At 40.4% G+C, this 22,315-nt stretch overlaps 1 protein-coding gene across 2 annotated transcripts in view; it reads left to right on the top strand.

Annotated features, from left to right (window-relative positions):
• Positions 1–21,628, top strand: part of igsf9a (immunoglobulin superfamily, member 9a) — a 51,825-nt gene extending 30,197 nt beyond the window's left edge. For both annotated transcript variants that reach the window (XM_046374871.1, XM_046374870.1), the window contains exons 9-21: positions 689–831; positions 3,034–3,174; positions 3,586–3,702; positions 4,340–4,490; positions 6,160–6,271; positions 8,309–8,499; positions 10,157–10,374; positions 10,750–10,834; positions 11,794–11,964; positions 12,353–12,389; positions 12,743–15,064; positions 17,014–17,087; positions 18,095–21,628. In XM_046374871.1, the coding sequence (XP_046230827.1) occupies positions 689–831; positions 3,034–3,174; positions 3,586–3,702; positions 4,340–4,490; positions 6,160–6,271; positions 8,309–8,499; positions 10,157–10,374; positions 10,750–10,834; positions 11,794–11,964; positions 12,353–12,389; positions 12,743–15,064; positions 17,014–17,087; positions 18,095–18,258 (3,926 nt within the window). In that variant the 3' untranslated portion in view covers positions 18,259–21,628. The remainder of the gene's footprint in view (positions 1–688; positions 832–3,033; positions 3,175–3,585; positions 3,703–4,339; positions 4,491–6,159; positions 6,272–8,308; positions 8,500–10,156; positions 10,375–10,749; positions 10,835–11,793; positions 11,965–12,352; positions 12,390–12,742; positions 15,065–17,013; positions 17,088–18,094) is intronic.
• The last annotated feature ends 687 nt before the right edge of the window (positions 21,629–22,315 follow it).

Here is a 22,315-nt window from a genome sequence, read left to right as displayed (position 1 = left end):
AAACTGAAAGTGACGAACACTCGGCCACCACGCTCACTCTCAGCACACAGGAGAGAGGTGCACAGCTTGGACTCTGATTGAGGGACAGCAAACAAACAGAGCTGGAGGTCGGCAAAGACAAGATGTTCAGCTGCTTTTAAGTTGCTCTTCAGTTAACCTTACTGGCATTGCAAGAAAGAAACAAGAAAATAAAATAACAAACAAAGATTCCTTAAAGTGACATAGCTTTTGTTTGTTGGTAATCAAATGACATGTATTAAATGGCATGTTAATGCATCTTGGAGTGACAGCAGAAGGTTCCTATCATGCATTTTAAATCTTGGTGGTGGCTCTCCCCCTTTTATAGAAATATATAAATACATATTTTATAATGCATTTTCCTGCTTGTTTCTGGATTAAATCGTTGACAGTGAGAAATTGCTTTTCCTCGGAACAGTTTTCTCTTGTTTGGAGTCCTGTGAAATCTCCCAGACACATTCACTCAGCTGCAAATACAAGGAACAGCACTTGTAGTAAAACATAAACTCATAGAAAATTGATTACAACAAAACAAAAAGTGTTCTCAAATTGGATCACGGTGCAGTTTCTCTGCACCAGTACATGCGTTTTGCCACAATATTGAAACATTAAGGTGTTTGCATAACCTGCTGACTAGACAACTTTATTTATTTTGTTCCCCTCTGTTCAGACCCAGCCCTGGCTCTTCAAATGCCGCAGCAAACGTACCTTCCCACAGGTATGGAAGGTGTGGTCACCTGCCCAGTGGTAGCTCAACCTCCTCTGCTCCGTGTGGATTGGACAAAAGATGGAGAACCACTTGACTTATCCTTGGTAATTTTCATATCATCACCATGACACTGCCCAAATTCTGATTTCTGCTCCTTGCTTTGTCTACTCTATTTATTCATTCCTAATACAAGGAAGTGGCAGTTGAATCCATTCACTTTCTTTTAGCAGAGCAGTATCAGGCATGTCTGCTGATTGCAGACATCTATGAGGTGACAGCCTCCAGCAGCCCATCTTGCAAACACTTTGCTAACAATCAGCCCACTCAACATGCCTATGAGCAGGAGAATTTTCTCGCTAATACAACACTAACGTAGATATTGTGGTATTTTTTTTTTCAGACATTTTAATGGTACATTTCCTGTGTTGACTTGTGGAAATATCACTCACTTTTTCAGCTGCAAAGTCACCCAGCCACATGCATCTGAATGGACACGGATGATGTGTAAAATTGTAAAAGCTTTTGAGGCAATCCCTAAGGAACTCCATAAGGCCTCTTGCTCCCTCATTTTATTTATTAATTTTTTTCAATTTTCAGTTCAGCCTCACTTCATCTGAGGATTAGCCTGGATATACACTGTATAGACAAAAGTATTGGGACATGTGACCATTATACCATCACAGATTTTAATGACTTCACATTCTAAATACATTAACGTTAATATGGAAGTAGATCCCCTTTTTGCAGCTATAACAGCCTACACTGTCTCAGTAGAACCTTTTTTAGCTCATTGTTTTGGTTTTACAGCAGATTTACTGTATGACTCAGTCTTAGTGCTCTTATGTAGTACATTTGGACTAGAGTCCTTGCTGCTCAGTCAGAGATGGCAGACAAAGTTACACTATATAGACAAAAGTATTTGTCCACCTCACCATTACACCAACAGGGATTTTGGAGCGTTTTATGTGGGATTTTTTGCCCATTCATGCAGTAGAGCATTTGTGAGGTCAGGCACTGATGTTGGACCAAAAGGCCTGGCTCACAATCTCTGTTCCAGTTCATCCTGAAGGTGTTTGATGTGGTTAAGGTCAGGGCTCTGTGTGGATCAGTCAAGTTCCTCCACACCAAACTCATCCAACATGTCTTTATGGAGCTTTGCTTTGTGCACTGGTGCACAGTCATGTTGGAATAGAAAAGGGCCTTCACCAAACTGTTGCCACATAGCATTTTCCAAAATGTCTTGGTATGCTGAAGTACTAAGATTTCCCTTCACTGGAAGTAAAGGGCCGAGCCCAAACCATGATAAACAGCCTCATATCATACGTCAATTCAGTAAAAAGCAGAGGGGCTTCTCAATAGGTTACCACAACAGTTTTTAGCTTTTGCCTTTCAGATCAGAACACCATAATTTTTATTTCTTTCAGAATAAGAGCCCAGGTTGGCAGCTTTTAAAACCATTTTCTTTGCTCTAGCGTGCAAGTGATCCACCCACTTCCTCCTCCTCCACCTTCCCATGCTGAGGTGAGCCCACCCCCCCTCAACACTTTGGTGTGAGCGATGGACATGTCTGTGGATGAGACGCACTGCAGGAAATGTGATGGATTCCTGTAGTGTGGGACATGGGTGCTGGAGTCAGGCTGTTATTCTGCCAATTATTCCAATTCCACCCTGAATGTCGCAGGCTCTCATATCCACATTAATACTTTCTCATAGCCTCATTCTGGAGAGGATAATAGCAGTTTTGACTTCAGTAAACTGAGTGAAAACCTTTTGCTCAGCCAAAGAGCAACATGAGTCTTCTGCTATGGCTTAATGGGGAAAAAATGACTGGAAAATGTCGCTGCTTTTCATGCAAATCCAAAAAAAGTGACTCTGAAAGCTCATTTGTGTTGCCTGCATTTGGATTGGCCTAAGCAATGACAAAAAGAAGGGTTTTTTTAATTTGCAAAACAGATCACCCCAGTTTCATACATGTTTAGGTATCATTGTGCAAAAGCAGTGAATAACTAATAAATAACACACAATTTTAGAAAAGTTTGGAAATAATGTGCACAGTGGGGACTTAAGTACTTAACCACTAAAGGACTGTGACAGGCAAATATTAAAAAAAAAAAAAAAAAAAAGATTTCTGTAAATCCTTCAAACACAGCTGAGGAGCTCACATGTGGCTTACAGATTTCCTGCCTTTTAGCTATTTAAGCTCTCTACACACTTCTGACTTAATAAATAATAAAAAACAATTAAATTAATGCCATATATCATTCAAGACTGCCTGTAAGGTATGGACATTGTGCTTTTTTTCTCAGTATCCAGGATGGATCTTGACCCCGGAGGGCTCTTTGTTTATGGCCAGAGTCAATGATGATACAGCAGGCGTGTACACGTGTACTCCATACAACAGCTATGGCAGCATGGGTTCATCAGGGCCAACGAATGTAATTCTACAGGTTTGTGTTAACATTACATAAAGCCAAGATACTCGTTGTAAAGAAGACCAGCACACTCAGGACACTTGGAAACTGCCACTGAATCTGTCCTTCTAGTTCTGCTAAACTGTCTATCCACACCGCTGTGTATGTGTTTTAATTAGCCACAACTGCGTCTGTCACAGTGAATTAAAAACTTAACAGAAACGACATTTTACTGACCTTTTCACTCCAATGTGTGAGCCCTCTGGCATTAATAGAAGTCAACTCAGACTCATTACAATGGCTCCACTATTGGGGAGTTAATTGTGTGGCTAATCCTTTTGTTATTAAGATAATCTTGTCCAAAGCGGCAGTAATCCAGTCTTAAAATCCATTGTTGGCATTGCTGCAATCTCCTTCATTCAGCTATATTGCTTTGGCAATTCACAGGACCCCCCATCATTCAGCATCACTCCAGAGAAGCAGTACAGACAGGAAGTGGGTAGAACCGTGCTTATCCCATGTCAAGGAAATGAGGACCCAACAATTAAAGTGACATGGAGCAAGGTAAATAACCCAAGTAGACGTTATTCTGTAAGAACTGCTGTTTTATTCATTGCTTTATATTCTTTTATCTTTTTTTATGTTTCCCATGAACTTGAACTCCTGTTGTAACAGTTAGACTTGTACATAGAGTATGCAAAGGGAAAAATGCTTAGAGAAATGTGCATCTTCCAAAACAGCAGTATCAGTCAGGATTGAATTTTGCAAGTAATATACTTTTTGAGTGTTTTTCTTTGTTGTCTTATGATGGTCATTTTGTCTGAATTCAAAAGAATTGCACTGAAATGCAGACACATCGACCAGAGTCAACTGGTAGTATAATAAAGATTGTACGTGCTCTATAACTATAACACCATAACTAGTGTTGAGGTGCTCTTGCTTTCATCCCTTGATTTTAAATTCACTCAGCTGTGGTAGAGAACCAAAATAAAGTGAGAAAATTTTCACAGTCATACTTTTTGACTACTCAGTGTATTAGAATTGGGCAGTATGACCTAAACTCCACATCACGAAAACATGTTCAGTTTTATCTTGACAACCATAAATGAGTTTAATGTCCACCCCAGCTGTATATACTGTATATTTAGACTGTATATTTAGATTCAGATTAATTTGTGAATGATTTCTGTGTTCTTTGTAGGTTGACTTGGCTCGTCGTACATCTTACTCCATAGAACCCAATGGTTCTCTGCTCCTGCAGCCTCTCACTAAGGACCACCAGGGGACGTGGGAGTGCAGCGCTGCTAACCGCGTCGCCGTGGTGAAAACCAGCACACAAGTCTTTGTCCTGGGTAAGAGCAAACTGAAAACATAACGTAACAAAACATCACAAAAGTCAGCTTTCCTGTTATGTCCACATTAAACTGTGTTTTGTTCCTGTTTTTATGCAGTACCGCTTAAAAGTTTGTGACCTCTTTAGAATTTGTCCTGAAAGGCAAAGGGAACCCAATCAAACAAATGAGACAGAAATATTATACTTGTGCCTTTATTTATATAAGAAAACTAACCATTAGTACATATCTATGAGTTATAAAGTACGTGAACTTTTGCTTCAGTATCTAGTGTGACCACTGTGTGCAGCAATAACAGCAGCTAAATGTTCCTGGTACCTGATGATCAGTCGTCCACAACGGCTTGGAGGAATTTTAGCCTGTTCCTCAGTACAGAACCACTTCAGTTCTGAGATGTCGATGGGTTTCCTCACAGGAACCTCTTGTTTCATGCTTGTTTTGTTTGTATGCTTGTGGTCGTTGTCTTGCTGCACGAGATTCAGCTCATGGATAGATGTTGTGACATTTTTCATTAAATCCACTGGTATAATTCAGAATTCATTGTTCCATTAATGATGGCAAACAGTCCTGGCGCAGATGCAGCAAAACACTACCACCCCAATGTTTCACGGACGGGATGAGGTTCTGATGCTGCAATAAGGTGTTTTGGTTTTTTTTTCTTCCAAACATGATACCTCTCATTTAAACCAAACCGCTCTATATTGGTCTCATCCGTTCACAACACATTTTCCCAATAGCGTTGTGGCTTGTCTGCATGATGTTTAGCAAAATGCAGACAGGCAGAAATGTTCTTTTTGGATAGCAGTGTCTTTGTCCTTGCCACTCCACCATGCACACCATGGTTGCTTAGTAATCTCCTGATGGGGGATTTTTGAGCATCAACATTATCCAGTGTGAGAGAGGCCTTCAGTTGCTTGGCAGTTACAGACAGTTCCTTTGTGACCTCTCAGACTATTACAGGTGTAGCTTTTGGAGTGATCTTTGTCGGTCGACCATTTTTGGGGAGGGTAACAGTGGTCTTGAACCGTCTCCATTGGAAAATTTGTGGTCAGACAATCAGAGATGGTTAACTTTTTCCAGCCCGATGAGCAACAACAAGTCTTTTCCGCACCATCACACACTTCCACAAACATGTCTTGTGAAGATCAGACTTTGACTCCCTGTTGTTGTTGTTTTTTTTTTTAATAAAACAGGGCACTGAATGACACAATGAGTCTCATTTCATTGATTGGACACACCTCTGAACAGACTCTAGTTTAGACTCTAGTTTAGCCTTCAAATTAACTGATAGAAGGTCACATACTTTTGCAGCTCACAATAATAATAATTTTCCTGAATAGATAAATTCAAAAGTAAAATACTTCTGTCTCACTTGTTTGATTGGGTTCTCTTTGCTTACTTTCAGGACTTGTGTGAAAAGCCGCTGTTGTTTTGAGTCATTTTTATGCAGAAATATAGAAGATTCTAAAGAGGTCACAAACTTTTAAGCGGCACTGTATCTGTGTACACCTCCATTATAAACCCAGCACAGGTTGGATGCCTGTGCCTCCGATACGCCTCCATTGGATAAATGTGGTACATCTAGAGATGGCCTCTAAACTTTAGCAGTATCAGGTGGTTGAAGTGCTGGCCAATTTCCATCAACTCCTCTCCATTCCCTCCATTACAGGTACCAGTCCCCACGCGGCTACCTCTCTGTCCGTCTCTCCAGGGGTGAAGCAGGCCAACATATCCTGGGAGGCAGGCTTTGATGGAGGATCAGCACAGACATTTTCAGTTTGGTGGGTGTAAAGCCTCCCACTTTCTTCTTGGGCTGTAACCATGGCAGCCATTGACAGAGCTAGTATTACTCTATTGATCTTGAGGAAGAGGAATTCATTTATCTGTTATCGCTTCTTGGCAGCTACAATAAAAAAAAAACAGTGCAGCAGAGCATAGCTTTATAATGCTGTGGCCATGCTAGCTACAATAGAAGGTAACTGACAATGTGATGCAGTTTTTGTTGTGAATCAGCACTGTTATTGGTTTAAAAATCACAGAGGAACGACTATTTGATTAAAACGAATGTAACCTGCATTCAGGTAGACAATAATGAACCAGAATTATACTGTTATTCTGGAATATGTTCTATTTTTGAGACCCTGTTTTACAGTTTCAATTTGTGGGATGTCTTAAAAATCTGGTTAAGTTAGCTGAAGTAAAAACTTGTTTTTAAGAATTTGATTCACTATTCAAACAGAAATCTATATTTTGATATTTTGGTTTTTTTCATGCCAGAGAATGTAAGTGGTAATACACAGAAAATGTCTCCTAATGCTCATTTTAATCACATTGTAACCTGGGAGCGCTACATCAGATGAAGATGAGATGAGCTATCTTAATCCCTTTGCGGGAACTGGGTCAACGCTGCAGCAAGGAGCAGCATAGAAGTAAATATATATTACATCAGAACTATAAAAATAGATCAGTCAGTCAGCATGAACTACCTGCAAATCGCCAGCTACTCCTTACTCTGACAGCCTGACGCGTCAAGACCATAGATTATGAAGGACAGTCAAAATTAATGCTCTCTGTAAAAAGAAAACAAGAGAGCCTTTGAATACCTTTGCTTCAGTATGTACTGGTCTAAACTTCATAGACATTTCAATTGCAGTCTTCATTTTTATGTCACATTGAATTGGAAAATGATGCTTGCTAGAACACTAATCTTGCATATTTTTCTTTGAAAGTTAACAATTCTCTGCTCTTGTATTTTGCTCTATCCCTAATGAAATTTTTTTGGGAGAGCATGTCCCACCTGAGAGTGTCCTTACTCTTTGCATCACTGTGTGGTATGGAGGCTGCACTGCCTGCTGAAAGACTCTGCAGCACATTGTGAATACAGCCAGCAAGGTCATGTGTGCCCCTTTGCCCTCCCTCACGGACATTTTCCACACCTGTCTCACCCGCAGAGCCATCAGCATCGCTGGTGACACTTTCCACCCCCTCACACTTCCTCTTCAGCCCCAGACTGTAACACACCCATTTACACGAGGACTTACCTTAGCTGTTTTGCACATAAAGACTCAGAACACTGTGTGTGAACGTGTTTGCACTACTGGCGTTATTGTACATAGTTTGGAGTTTATGTTGTTATTTATTTTTTACACTGCTATGTTTTTATCTTTTCTCTTTTTTTTTATTTAATTGCGTGGCATTAGTACTGAGAGAGAAATTTCAGTTCTCCTGTATGTCCTGCACATATGGTGAATTGGCAGTAAAAATCTTTGAATCTTGAATTTGAAAAATGATATATAGTAGAAAGGCTATATTCAAATCATTCTCAAGTTTGTGAAAAAGAAGGATGTGATGATTCTCTACACAAGGCTAATCAGTCATATTCTGCCCCTTAACATAAAAGGACATACTTCCATTGAAAATTTCCATTGAGTCAAAGCTATCACCATTAAAAAAAAGAAATAAAAAATAGAAACCTGGATTATTTTCAGACTGACTTTAATAATTTTCAAAGTTCCTCCTGCTTTGTCTAGGTGAAAAGGTTTTTTTAGCCTCCGGTAAAGTGATTTGCTCTGTATAAAATAGATGTGAACCTCAGCTCCAGTAGGAACATGAAAATCACCATAATTGGAGTTGCGAGCTCTCTGTGCAATTGTACAGATACATCAGTGCTGTCTCTGCCACAAAATCCGGAGCTGATGATGACTATAAATGATTAATGAAACCTACTTTTCTGTCATGTTTCATAAAACCAGACTACTGGAGTTTCCTGCCGCTCTTTTGTTCTCACTTCTTCTCTCTCTGTCTCTCTCCCTCTGCAGGGTGAAAAAGATTTCGGCGAGTGATAATGATGGGAAGCAGGACTGGTTTTCTGTGCCTGTGCCCACCTCAGCTGGCACCATCCTGCAGGTGACGGGCCTGTCCCCTTCCACAGACTATCAGTTCAGCATCCTGTCTCACAATAAAATGGGCACAGGACCCTTCAGCGAGATTGCTACTGCGCGGACCTTGGGTCAGTACTGTTCCCCAGTGTCATAATCATTTCCATTTTGGATCCAGTTTCAGATTTGCAAAATACTCCATAGCTAAATCTCTTGTCAGTTGTTTTATGTTATGTTATGTTAACAATTGTTGTCAATTGTTTTTATTAGCAGTAAACACAGAAAACATTCAGCAAGCAGGCTTTTCCTTTTTAGCTGGTAATGACTGTAGCTTTCACCGGCTGAAATAAATGCTGCAAAGAGCAGATTGTATCACCTTTGCTGATCTGAAGTGGCTTCCCAGAATAGCTTGCCAAAAGGACAACATGAAATGAGGCTTTTGTGTGGTTAATAAGCTTGATTCATGCTGGTGACTCCCCCAAAGATTGTTTGTTTGAGAAGGAAACAGTATACCTCTCCACCATCTAAGCTGGTTTGTGCTGCGTAGGCTGCTTCATCATTGCCTTAAGTAATATGTGATGTACAGACTCTACCATTCAGTCACATTACATTTACAACACAAACCTAAAAGGAATTTTTAGCCTCACTAGCCAAGCTTAAATCTCTGAACAAATGGATAAATTTTCATGCAGTCAGTCAAGTTCCTTTCAGAAGGACACAACTTTAATCGTCCACTTTTCATACATCTAGCGAAATGATCAAGTCAAAATTGCTTGCTAAAAAAAACACTTGCTAAAATAATGACGTTCTCCCATCAGCCTCAGCTGTGCTGTTTTTTTAATTAACTACCAATCAGTAAATGTTGGCATGCTAACCACTAAACTAAGATGATGAACATTATACTATATACAGATATTTTGCATTGTCAGACTGTATTATTTCAAAGCAACGCTGTGCCCTAAATACAGCCTCCCAGAGCGAGTGTGGCTGTAGTCTGGTGTTACCTGTCATCCAGCACGACGTTGTGTCTTCAAAAGTATTCTCATGATCTTACGAATGTCTACAGTCTTCCTGGAATGATCAAATGTTTACCTTGAAGCAAAACCGACACTCATAGCAAAACCAATTACCTCACAATGTTCTTCTCTTCATCTTACCTGGATGGACAGTGCATTTAGGGAAGTTTAGTTGTCCGCTCTAGCCTATAGCAGACCAGGGCAATGGATGGTGCCGTCTGTGCAAATGTTGTCAGTTAAATGTTGATTTTGCCCTTGGAAACATTTTATCTTTCCTGGCAGGAAGTAGACATGTAAGAGATCATAAAAACGTATTTGAGGATGCAACCTGCTGCTACTGGATAAGAGCTAAAAAAAAAAATAACATGTATATTCTTTTCCCAAGGGATCTTGTTGGGAACAGAATGATGGGTCCTCCCTGGTGAAACAATGCTACAGTGTTACTGGGGCCAGAAACGTCATTATGAACAGTATTATCACTATATTAATCAAACTTTCTTAAATTTTAATATAAAGCCTGAACTACTGCAATATGCCTCATAGAATGTTTGCCTTAGGTTTGATCAAACCTAACAAGCTGGTCAGTAAACTGTATATTGCAACTTGTTTGGGACTCAGCAAGAGAGCTAAAATCAACCCCAGCCCAACTCCCCTCACACTCTCAAGGTTGCACATCTGTGGCAGCGGCAATTTCCTCCCCAGTAATTTAATTTTTCCGCCAGAACATATCAAGCTGATCGACTGAAGGTCTTTCGTATTCTCTCTGCATCAGATCCTCCAGCGAGGAGGGGTAAACTAAAGCCCCCAGCGTCTCTGTCAGCTAATCAGGGCTCAGCGGGTGTTGTTCTGCAATGGTCCCTTCCTGAAGCTCAGCAACCTCCCATCACAGCATTTGTTCTCCAATCCCGCACCGAGCAAGGGGAGTGGTTTAATTTGGATGAGGACATCAGTGCCAACAGTAGCGAGATAGTCATTTCGGGTCTGCACAAGGTAACAAGCCATTCGCACTGCTCCCTCTGAGACTAATCAGTCCAGGTTTGCTTGTTGAATGTCTTTGAGATTTTTATCTAGGCTATACCTCCTTGGTCTTACATTTATAGACTCTCAATTATGCACAGTACATGACTGCCATCATTTTTCTGTCATCTTTCAATCTGTTTGCCCTCTCTTTACTTCTCTCAGCCCGTTTCATCCTTCTTATTCTCTCCTGTATACGCCTGCACAAATTCAAATGAGCTTCATTAGCATTGCAGGCACAGTCCTGTGTTGACAAAGTGTGGTTTCATCCTCGATCCTCCTCACTCCACTGTGTGTGTATGTGTGTGTGTGTGTGTGTGTGTATGCATGTGTGGATGCTGGTCTCAGGACTGTGTGTACGAGCTGCGGCTGCTATCTCGTCGTGGGGAGTTGCTGAGCGAGCCTAGTCCATCAGTCAATGTCTCCACCATGGGTAGGTGTTCCAGAGCAACCTTGCCCCCTTCACATTTTTGCCCCACCCTCTGTTTCAACCCATCCTCCTCTCTCAGTCTTTTTCTAACTGTTTTCTCTTATTCTGTATTTCTTCCTGTCCCTTTATTCCCAATGTTGGACCAAAATTAGAGCAGGGCCCCAGGGAATGCCGCCCATTAGAATCCTGAATGATAGAAATAGCTCCACTAATAACTTCTCGAAAGAGTTAGTGAAAGAACTTGTACTGGTATTTTCTTCTTGTGTGTGAATGTGACATGAATTTTTCATTAGATACAGAGATATCAAACAAAGGCATCTACAACACCCACTGATCACCCAAGTGCTGATTGTATGTTCTTTAACATAGCTCTGCTGATTTCAGTCTGACTGAGCAAACCATCCAGAACAATCAAATTTATGATTTGCTGATAACAATCATCAGGGACATTGATAAAATATATACATATATTTTATCTAATCTCCAATTAAGCGGTTACTGGTAATACCAAACCTCATTTTGATTTTCAATTTTGTCGTATTTTTATGAATTCTTTTGTTTGTGGTGTAAATGAATTGTATTGTTGCTGTAACAGAGTGATGCAAGGGGGATGGAATATTTATTGAAGGTCAGCCAGGGCAGTCAGCTGACTGCATGGTTTGATGAAGAAAAGCTGTTTTTCTTTCTTAGAAAAGCTTCTTAATTAATAAAAGTAATTTTAATTTTGAAGATTTGAAGTATAAATAAATACTTAATACTAATTTGAGAACTTATATTTCCAAATGATATATGCATTTTCTAACTTACCTTTATAGTCTTAATGTGTTGCTGCTACTGCAAGTAAAAGACTTTTGTCATTTCTTAATTATTTTGTAGTGTGTTATGGTTATTACTGACACTATAATCAGACCTAGCCTTCTGTTATTTTATTTGCTAACATACCTGATATAATGATACCACAGGGATGGAGATCTACCCTGCCCCATCTCAGCTCCTGGAGTTCGTCCCAGAGCCATTACTGGCCGGCGTGCTGGGTGGGGTCGGCTTCATGTGCTTGGCACTCATCTTGCTGCTGGGTTCTGCCTGTGTCATCAGCCACAAGAGGGACCAGCGCCGCAGAAAGAAGAAGGATGGTAAAATGCTCCTCACTCCAGAGACTCAGCAGACACTCACTTTGATGAACTGTATCATGAATATCATCATTTATTCAATAAAATATTGAAGGCACTTTCAATCCATTATATAAATCATACCCCATTGCATGGATTTGGTGCTCTTCTTGTCCCTTGTTCATCCATTCAGTTGTAAAAGTTATTGATGTCATTTACATTACTTGCTAATTAGGGTAATTTCTCATTAGTGGCTGATAAATGTAAGTGTAATTAACTTTTTGGACAAGGCTGGGTGTCTTAGGCCTTTTATTGGGCTGTTATTAGGGTTGATTATGTTTTTACTTCATGGTCAGTGTGGTTGTATCCTAATGAGTCAGATACCATCTTGCTCCATCTTCCTCCCTTTCAGAGCCCCCTCCTGACATCTATAAATGCTCCCCATCAATGTAAGTACCCCCTTTATCATTTCATTATAATACCTCCCCATTGACCTTTTCCTCTGCATCCCTTCCAGACTAAAATGTGTTGAAAATGCCTGCGCTTTGCTAGTTTTCTATTTCATATCTTCTTTCTCTTTTTCATCTTCATCTATTGCTACTGCTGTTTTGGTCTCTCTCTGTCTACATCTCTCCCACCCCCTCTTTCACTCTCACTCAATCTTATTTTCTCCCTCTTACATCTCCGTTTTTTTTTTACAATTTTCTTTTTTCAACCCTCCCTCTCCCTCTTTTGTTCTCTCTCTCTCTCTCTCTCTCTCTCTCTCTCTCTCTCTCTCTCTCTCTCTCTCTCTCTATCACAGTAAGAATTCAGGCACCAGCAGTCCAGACAGTGTGCTGAAGAAAAGCCTACTTCCAGCCAGCAACCTCTATCCTACCACTTCCTGTACCACCACCTCCTCCTCGTCCTCGCAGACAGACTGTTCCTCCTTTAGCACTGAGAATCATCACAGGCGGAAACATCTATTGTCCAACTACAGCAGAGGCCGCCTTACAAGAACAACATCTTCACCAATTTCTCCTTCAATTGAGCTGATCTCTCGAGGTCCAGATGGCCGCTTCATACTCCCATCATGTGACAATGATACACTGAGTGTTCTCAGCAAGAAAAGCACAACATATGACAAACTTGCAGGGGTCCGAAGGACTGTTTCACTGCACTCAGAAAGGGAAGACATGAAAGAGCCACCGTTTGTACTCTCTGTAGATCTCCCACCTTGCAAACCAGCAGAAGCTAATTCCACACAGCGAGTTGGTGGTATAACCCAGCAGCTGCCCTATCACAGAAAATATATCCTTGATCAAAAGGCATCCTATGATGGTTTTCCTGACCTCAGCAGCATGTGCTCAAATAGTAGTTTGGCCACTGTTCCTCAACAAGACAGAGAACCAACTCTAACTTTTCCAGTGCTCCCACATATCCGTTCCGGCCTAGGTCAGCCATCCACAACTGCCAGCACTCTGGTTCTCCAAATGGAGCACGAGCGGGAACGAGGAAATCTGAGTCACTGCCTGAAACTGGCTAAGGAGAGGGAAGAGCTGGAGAGGGAGCTCCAGAAGTACACTCTGGGAAGGAGCTCCATGAGAGAAACGAGGAGTGAGCATTTTGACTTAGACAGGCAAGAGGCTGGTGGTTATGAACTTATGTGGGAACATAAGAGCAGCACTTTGCCACACAGATACCTCCAAGACAGCAAGGAGAGCTTTGGTCTGTCACCAAGCCCTTTTTCATCATCTTCTGTGCATGGGGGAACCCATCCTTATGTCTCTCCCTCCACTCTGATTCCAGATTTCACTCGTGTCAATCTGTCTTCACCTATGAGTCCATCTTGTTTTAAGTCCATCAGCCATCATCCTGCTGCACCATTTACCAAACAGACCCAAGTCCAATCAGAAAGGCCAGGCAGTTTTTCCAAAGACAGATTAACTCTCCCACATCTCTCCTCAAATCCCCAGAGACATGAAAGTGTAGAGGCAGCACCAGAGGGCTATGATAATTCACCACAATTAGAAATGCAAACGAATGATTCATGCTCTAAAGCACGGAGACAGAACAGTCTTAGTCATGGCAGCATTTCAACGTTGTCTTTCCATAGCAATAAATATACTGAAAGATCTAATTTGACTCTGGGTGTAGTGCCAGATTCAGACTCCACAAAAGTGGAGGTAGGGTTCCCTGAACCTTCTGATGATGACATGTGTGTAGAGATGAGTGTGGATGAGCCAGAGTTAGAGGTATGTGTAATGCGACCTACAACGCCCATGCTGCACCACAGAATCGCCTCTCATGTGCAGCAAGGGCAGTCTCTGACTCGCAGAGGCCGGTACGAGGACATGAGTAGGAGCCTGAGCTTTAACTGCCGCAGTCCTGTCTCTGTGGATGATATTATCAAGAAACCAGCTTCTTCACAACCTCCACAACCAGAACTCTGGAAACCTGTAACCCAAGGCTCTAAAATCTGGGACTCTAAACACCGAAGTCATAGCCTTGACTCAAGGAGACGCAAAGAGAGTAATTTTTTGACTCCTGATGCGTGGGTAGATTCTCTCAGCCAACAGAATTGTTCTGCTACATCTTCCTGTTGTCCAGATTCTTTGTTCTGGGAACCCCAGACTTCTCCTTTAAGGAAGATCTCCAAATCTCTAGCAGATTCTCCTCCTGCTTCCCAAACTGCCTCCTGTTTACCTCCTGCTGCGAATGCTTTATCTCCAAGGAGCAGTCCAGACAGGTCCATATCAAATTCTGATGTGCCTTGCCACTACGAGCCGAAAAGAGAGGAGTCCGTCTTTCCCAGTGCTTCCAGATGGCCAATCGCCCACCAGGAAGCCGTAGAAAAGGCAAAAGGTTCCTTGGAGGCCATGAAGGAAGCTTCCAGATGCTTACCACTCAGGAACAGTAATCAAGATGCACTAGAAGTGGAGGCAGGTGGCTATGAGGGAGTGCCAGAGTCCGGGAGCAGCTACAGCAGTTATGCCAGCAGCGGCCGAGGCAGCATGGAGCCTGCTAACGGACGTCTGTCCCTGTGTCACCTTTCCCCAGTCCTCACCAGCTCACCAGAGACAGTCGAGGAGAGCCAAGGGAGCACAGAGGACAAGCACAGTCACCAAATGGAACCAAGCCAAAGGTATTAAGCACATAATGAATGAGGGAAATTATATTTTACTGTATAGTATTACTAAGTACTATATTTTTGTACATGCCATATTTAATTGCAAATTCTTATTTGTACATCAGTCTGTGATTTGTGTGATGTCAAAAAAATTTAAAAAGCAATCGATCTGTTTGAACATCAGTAAACACTGATATGCTGCAAAAAGCAACAAGTGATTCAAAACTCTAAGAATTATAGAGCATTCTCAAGTGTTGCGTAGTTGCACAAACATTAAATAAAATAAAACATCTCACTAGGATTAGAAGTACATACCACAAATATCCGCTCAGTTCTAAATCTCTAAGCAAAACCAAAAATGGTTGACTAGAACAGGGGTGGCCAACTAGTCAGAGACTAAGAGCCACTTTTTTTTCTGCGTTACTGCAACGAGCCACATCATACACATGGGCAACATGAACACATGAACATCATCCCATTCCTTAATCATGTATGCAGGCACAGGCAGGCACGCACACACAGACCTCTGCTCAGCCAGATTTAATTAAAATAACCACACCAACATGATAATATTAGTTATTTTCAACAGTTAACATTGTGTGCACTGTCTCACACACACAAACACTCAGTTCAAGCAAGTCCACAAACAAAAATAGAATAATTTTCAATAACATTTTTCTCTTACTATGCTGCTTAGTGAGACTTCTGGCATTCCTTATCTTGAACAATCCTCTTCAAATCTGGCTTGTATTCTGTTGTTGCCACTCGAAGCAATTCTTTCAAATGAGTGTCAGTCAGAACAGATCGATGCTTTGATTTCACGTGTTTCAGGGTAGAAAACACAGACTCGCAGACAGAGATCGTTTCTTTCACATCTATGCCACGGGTTCTGTCTTTTAATGGCACAATATCAAGGAGTTCTTCTTTGATCATACATTCATTTGACACAGACCGTGCAAATATTGCCAACTGAGGCTTGTCCTGTATGTCACAACTCTCATCCAATGCCACACTAAAATACGCACATGCTTGAAGGTCAGAGTGCAACTGTGATTCAACAGCCGTATTAATATCCGATATTCTGCGTTCAACACTGTGGCGGGACAGTTGGACGTCTGATACGCTCTGTTTTAGTTTGGCGTCTTCAGAAGACAAGATTTCAACAGCGTCAATGAGGCATTTTTTAATGAAGTCCCCTTCGTTGTATGGCTTTTTAGCCCGTGCTATGTTCCAAGCCAGTTGATATGATGCAAGCGTTACGGTCTCCGAGTGTTTCGTAAATTTTTGGAAAAACTGCATCTGCTTTTCTGCCTGACTTTTCAAAGCGACCAACTTGTGCTTGCGAAGTTCAGTCCCTTTTGGAAATTCCTGTTCGATGTTAGGATGGAGTGAGCTGAAGTGACGCTGAAGATTTGAAGCTTTGAAATGCGCTAATGCTGCGTGACATATAAGGCAGATCGGCTTGCCATTACGTTCAACAAAAAAATATAAACTCTCCCACTCTGTCAAAAACGTCCTGTGTTCTTCTTCATATTTTCGTTTGGCTGTGCTTTTTTTCCCTGCCATTTTGAGAGCTAACTTGACGGAAATTGTTTACAACGCAAATGATGTTGCGCCAAAGATTCTCGTCGCGCGTTTCACGTCACTCAAACAGGCTTACCTGGTCAGCCTGCCATCTAGCCGTAGGGGGAATAAATGGCAACGCCAGCCAAGCATATTTGACGCATGTCATGTGAAAGCTCCTGAAGAGCCGCATGAAACTAGTTAAAGAGCCGCATGAGGCTCGGGAGCCGCGGGTTGGCCGCCCCTGGACTAGAAGAATAAAAGCATTTAAAAGTAGTTTTGATGCTTAGTTCATTGAGACCTCTTCTTTGCCATTTGTAAACATTATTGTGTGTGTCTGTGTGTGCATTTAACATAGAAATTGGGTTTATATACTTAGTAGTGTTTTGTGACCTCTTCAGGAGAAAGGCCTCAGTTGATGAGAATTATGAGTGGGATGCTGCAGATTTCTGCTCACAGCCTGGAGACCATGATGGTGAGGATTTTTATTTTCTTATTAATATGCAGCTCATGTTTTGGCACCAACATTGGTGAAAAACTAGATACATTTGTCTGTTTAGAATCATTTATCAGTACATCACAATGTTGGAGCCAAACGAAATGATACCCTGGGTGATTGTGGTGAAGTTAATCACTATTCATCCCAACAGTATCTTCAGTTCAATGAACAAATCCTGTAAATGCCATGTTCCCTAGCGGATTAGGACATGAATAAGAATAATGTCTTTCTTAAGAATGAGAAATATCACCATATGAGAAGAAAACACATCTAATAGGCTGATGGAATTAGCAAATCTGCCCATTAGTAAGGTACTAGGAGGGGGAGTAATGTCAGCGAACACCCTAAATATGAGCATCAGTGTGCAGGCTAAATTGGCTTCTTCAGTTGGTTAGTGCATCTTCAGGCAGTAATAGCTTCCATGCTTCAATTACTTTGAACAGTTGGCTTGAATTAGCCTCTTTTGACCAAACAGTTCCAGGAATGATGGGGTCACAGGAACAAAACCTTTAGCTTTTCTAACTTAATTCTTGTTTGTGTTTACATCACATCTGATGTAAATGTGTATTCAAACCAGCTGGGTTGTGTATTTTTTTTTTTTTTTTCCAAACTTAAATTCAGTTGTTTACAGTGGCAGTGTGGCTTTAGAGAGCGACATTTAACAGGCCATTACAGGAACACTTAGAGGTTTTTAAACTGATCAAGGTGACATTTGTTAGTGTCCTTTCAGGAGAATATTATGATAAAAGGTCAAGACATGTTTTCACTCTTTGTCTCCTCTAAATAACTCGCAAGCTAATCTGCATTTGCACTCACAAGCCGATATTTAACAACCAGCCCTTAACCTCTGAGTGTTTCATATCTGTGGGAGTTCCGGAAAACCAGCAGGGTGCAGACATGTAATGATATCACATCTGCGGTAACATATCAGGAAACTCAATAATAATAACTCAATAATTTCACAAGTTTCTTTTTACCCACAGGCCTGATTCCTTCATCGAATCTTCTGAAGCCTGCTAGGTGCTGTAGCCTTCCCAGCATGCATTGCTCCACAAAGGCACTGAGAAATTGCACTCAGCTCTCTTTGCTCCCAGGCCATCAAAGCAGCTGCTCTGCTGAGCCAGAACCAGACACTGTGCTGTTCTGACAGTGCCAGCCTTTGGCCCATTTCACCTAGTGTGTCCTTTGACTTACTGACTTGCATCACAAGGTGACAAAAAAGTGCATGTGGCAGAGAGTGCGCTTTAGATTGATCAATTCAATTCACTTTTCAAACCAAAAAAGACTAGAGTACAGAATATCTTTTTGTGTGTGTGTGGGTGGGTTGGTCTGCTCAATCTTTTTTTTTTGTTTTTTTTTTTTTTTAACTTGAAAAATAATGGTTTTCAACAATACAGGTTTTAGTTAAAGTAGCTGAGACATGAAATCACCTGTACCCTTATGCAGAGCATTTAAAGTTTGTTTTGCTTTGTGACTGTCATGCTCTTGATATTTTCTTTCTTTCTGTCGTTCTGCCAATATCAAAGCATTTCACTGTGCTCGAGGATTCACTACTGTAGTTTGATGAGGATTCATCATCCAGGGATGACTCATTGGCCACGCCAGGGACAAAACGATCTCAGTCATCATCAAGTGACTGGTTTAGGCAGGGGATAAATAAGTGTTTAGATATAATCAATCAGTTTTGAGTTTAATAAAATAGATATTTATGAAATGCCAACAAATATGGAAGATAAATAGGAAATGAAAGGTTATTCGGCTGCACGGTACGGTAGCTGTTCTACTTTAGTTTAGCATTGTTTTTAAAAGTGTCGTTTCCCAGCAGAGATCATTATCAGCTTTTTTCCCCTTCAAATTGCTGTTTTTAAGGTTTTTTTCCATACCAAAAATTCATACTGGATGAAGGCCTTACTTTCCCCTGCAGGCCATCTATTTGTTCAGTGAAGCAAGACCTGTAATTATGTTCAGTAATTGAAGAGGGTCAGGTCAACTTGTAGGGTTTGCCCTTGTTTATTTTTTTTTTATGGAGATAAAGGGAGATTAGCTTTTATTTTGACTTTAATTTACCAAGGGTCACTTCACTGAATGAACACCTGCTTTACACTCACAGAGTTATTCACACAGGGAGCAAACAGCAGCGCTGATAAATGGCACCAGTTGAATGCTTATATGCCTCGTTTGAGGGCATGTCGACAGCAGGCATTGAGCACATCCTTATCAAATTGTATAGTCATGCTGTCATTTCATAAAATGCTGTAGTCAAAAATGAGGAATTAAAAGCAAATTTCATTGTAAATTCGCAAAATTAGTTGTTAAAGTTTTTCTTTTATCTGACTGCTCAGTCACATCAGTATTTATAACAGTGAAGTTTCTGATCCAATTTTATTCATTTCAGTGGTCACCTTATTATAAAGGTCCTATGTTTTTGATTCAGGGCTGTTTAGTGATTTAGGGACAGAAATGGAAAACAATATTCACAATTACTGTTTTCAGTGGAAAGTAGCTAAAGAGTGTTCAAAAAGTCACCACACTTGCTGGTTGGTGTCACATGCTAATTTTCATATCATATAATTTGATGTCACCACGTAACCACTTACATATACCGTATACAAGAGATATAAAAATAAAATTCAAAAAATCTGTTAAGCTAAACCTAACTGACTCTTTATCATTATCATTATCTTTATCATTATCTTTTTTTTAAAAGCTAAATTTTCAATAACTTGTTATGCAGGCTGCTGACACTAAAATAAACTCACTGTTATGTACTTCTTTGTAAGTGATTGTGCTTAGTTAACCTTCCCCCACTGCTTCCAGCACAATTTGTCAAGAAAGCACAAATGAATATTTGTGGTGTGACTGGGCACTCTTAGTCACACTCAGAGTCTTATCTGTTGCAAGGGATAACAGTGAAACACAGTTCATTGCAATGTTGTTTTAATTATTTTATGCGGTATATATCCTAAATTTTTACAATGATGCTGAAAAATTTAAATCACTGAAAGCACTAATTTTACCCCCACCTGCTTCCCAGTGTAGATTGTTTCTGTCAAACCAGCGACGTTCCAGGCACAAACCTGTCACCACTGCTGTAAACCTGCTGAGAGAAACGTGCCTGTGCCTCATGCTCTGTTTTCTCCATGAACAATGATGGGATAAAAAAAGGAACATTGGGCTTTGCTTGCTGCTCTAGCTCAAGGCCTTCACATTAGTCAACCAAATAATTAACTCAGAACTCCACAGTGTACCAGAGCATTGTGGAGTATCCATCCTGTAATTGAAATTCACTCATAGAGGCTGCATTTACTGCAAATCAATGTTTCACTTCTGTAGAACATTTTCATTTTCTAGTGTACACATATTGTACCACAAGTCCATAAATGATCAAACCGCATGTGCTGCTCTGGGGATTTGTAGTCAGCACTACTTTTTTGCCTATGTTTTTAAAATTGAATCCAAATATTGCGCTTCCAATACATCAAACAAGGAAATGTGAAAATATTTTTTCGTGTACCATCTACATTTTTTTAAAAGCACAATTTTGCCCCTTGTTGACATTTAGGACTACAACCTGAATAGCAAAATCATACAGGGAACGCAACAGAATAAAACAATCCAAAGGAAACCTGTTCACAAAGAGATGTGAATAACAGCAAGGGCTCATAAACTGGACTGTTATACTGCTACCTTTTTAGTTATTGTGTGTACTTAGGGGGATTAGCTTTAAAGCAGGCTCTCTTTTATTATGTCCATTAAACACTGAATGAATTATTTGCAAATGCTAGGAAGTGACTCTCGAGTCTAACAACCAATCAAGGTCTTATGAAATGAAATGTCATATACAGACTGAAGTGTAACCAAATGGTGCTCATGTTACTTCAGCACAGTTCTAAACTGTGAGTAACTCGAGTCTCTTGAGTGAATGTCAGCATACTATAAAGCTTTACCAGACTGTATTTGCTGTATTTAAATGGGCTACGTGATTATAGCGTTGTCAAAACATTCAGATTGCAAGGATTTGTTTGTAGAAAAATGACACAGTAGCAAAGCTCAGTGCTTTGACAAAATATCAGGAACATTTGGACATTATAATTATTAATAATCCTATAATTAACATTATAGTAATTAGTGAAATAACTTCTTAAAATTTGTTAGATGAAATTCAACAGCTTCCTCCAACTCTTCAAAAATCAAGTTGTAGTTGGAGGCAGCATGCAGTGCATGTCAGAGGTGCAGAAATGGCTTTACTCTCTGCTGCTCCATTTACACAACGTAAACTGGAGAAGCAATCTGTGATGGTGTAAAGATATACAGCTTGATTCTGCTCTTTTGACACTGAGTGGGCAGCGGATTTCATTGACTGATAAAATACTTGTCTTACATCTGAACCAGCTTCCAATTAAACTAATGGTATTAGTACTGCAGCACCAGACAACCCCCATCCTGAGAAAATGATCGGAGGTAATGTCACAGTCATCCTTTTTAATGCTCTGCAATTCCATTTATTTAGACTTTTATATCACTTTGACATCAGAGATTACAGGGTGAGACAAACACATATTTCTCGTCTGTGTCTGTGGAGGAGAGTTTTCACAATGCTGAGAGCAAACAAAGAAAGCAGTAATGAGAGTGTGCAAATATGGCCTGGGCATGGGTACTTCAACAGCTTATTTCAAAGGCAAACACTCATAGCATTCACACGATAAAATAGCAATTCGCACTGACAGGTCTAGTTTTTTTTTTGTTGTTTTTCAGTATGTGTACATAGTGTGAATTTATCAGCTGCATTTATCATAGCATTCAGGCTTTTTTTTTTTTCTTAGATCAATCTGAATCTGCCAACCTACCAGTGACTTGTTGTTTGTGAAGTGATGTTTTTCAATGAAGATGATCCCATTACTCCTGTTTTAAGTGTTTCTATACAAGAAGTGACACAGTGACAGCTTGATATGAGCTTTACAGAGAAGATGCAGAAAACTGGAAGTATGGTGCTGCTATGGTTTGAGAGATTTGTTCTGACCCTTAGCTGATAGTTTAAAGTCAATTAGTTATAGTTTTCTTTATTTTTTTAAGTACCTTGACCTCCCAGTCACTTCATGAAGTATCACTTAGAGCTCAGTATGCTGTAATTAAACATGTACAGGGCATTTAGATGAATAGGATAAAAATAAAACTTTAAAAAGTACTAAGAATTCAACCTCACT

This window comes from Scatophagus argus, chromosome 20 (genome assembly GCF_020382885.2).
Source record: "Scatophagus argus isolate fScaArg1 chromosome 20, fScaArg1.pri, whole genome shotgun sequence".
In the NCBI taxonomy this organism is placed as follows: domain Eukaryota; kingdom Metazoa; phylum Chordata; class Actinopteri; family Scatophagidae; genus Scatophagus; species Scatophagus argus.
The sequence above is the reverse complement of the archived record's forward strand: the minus strand, read 5'-3'. Positions and strand labels throughout refer to the sequence as shown.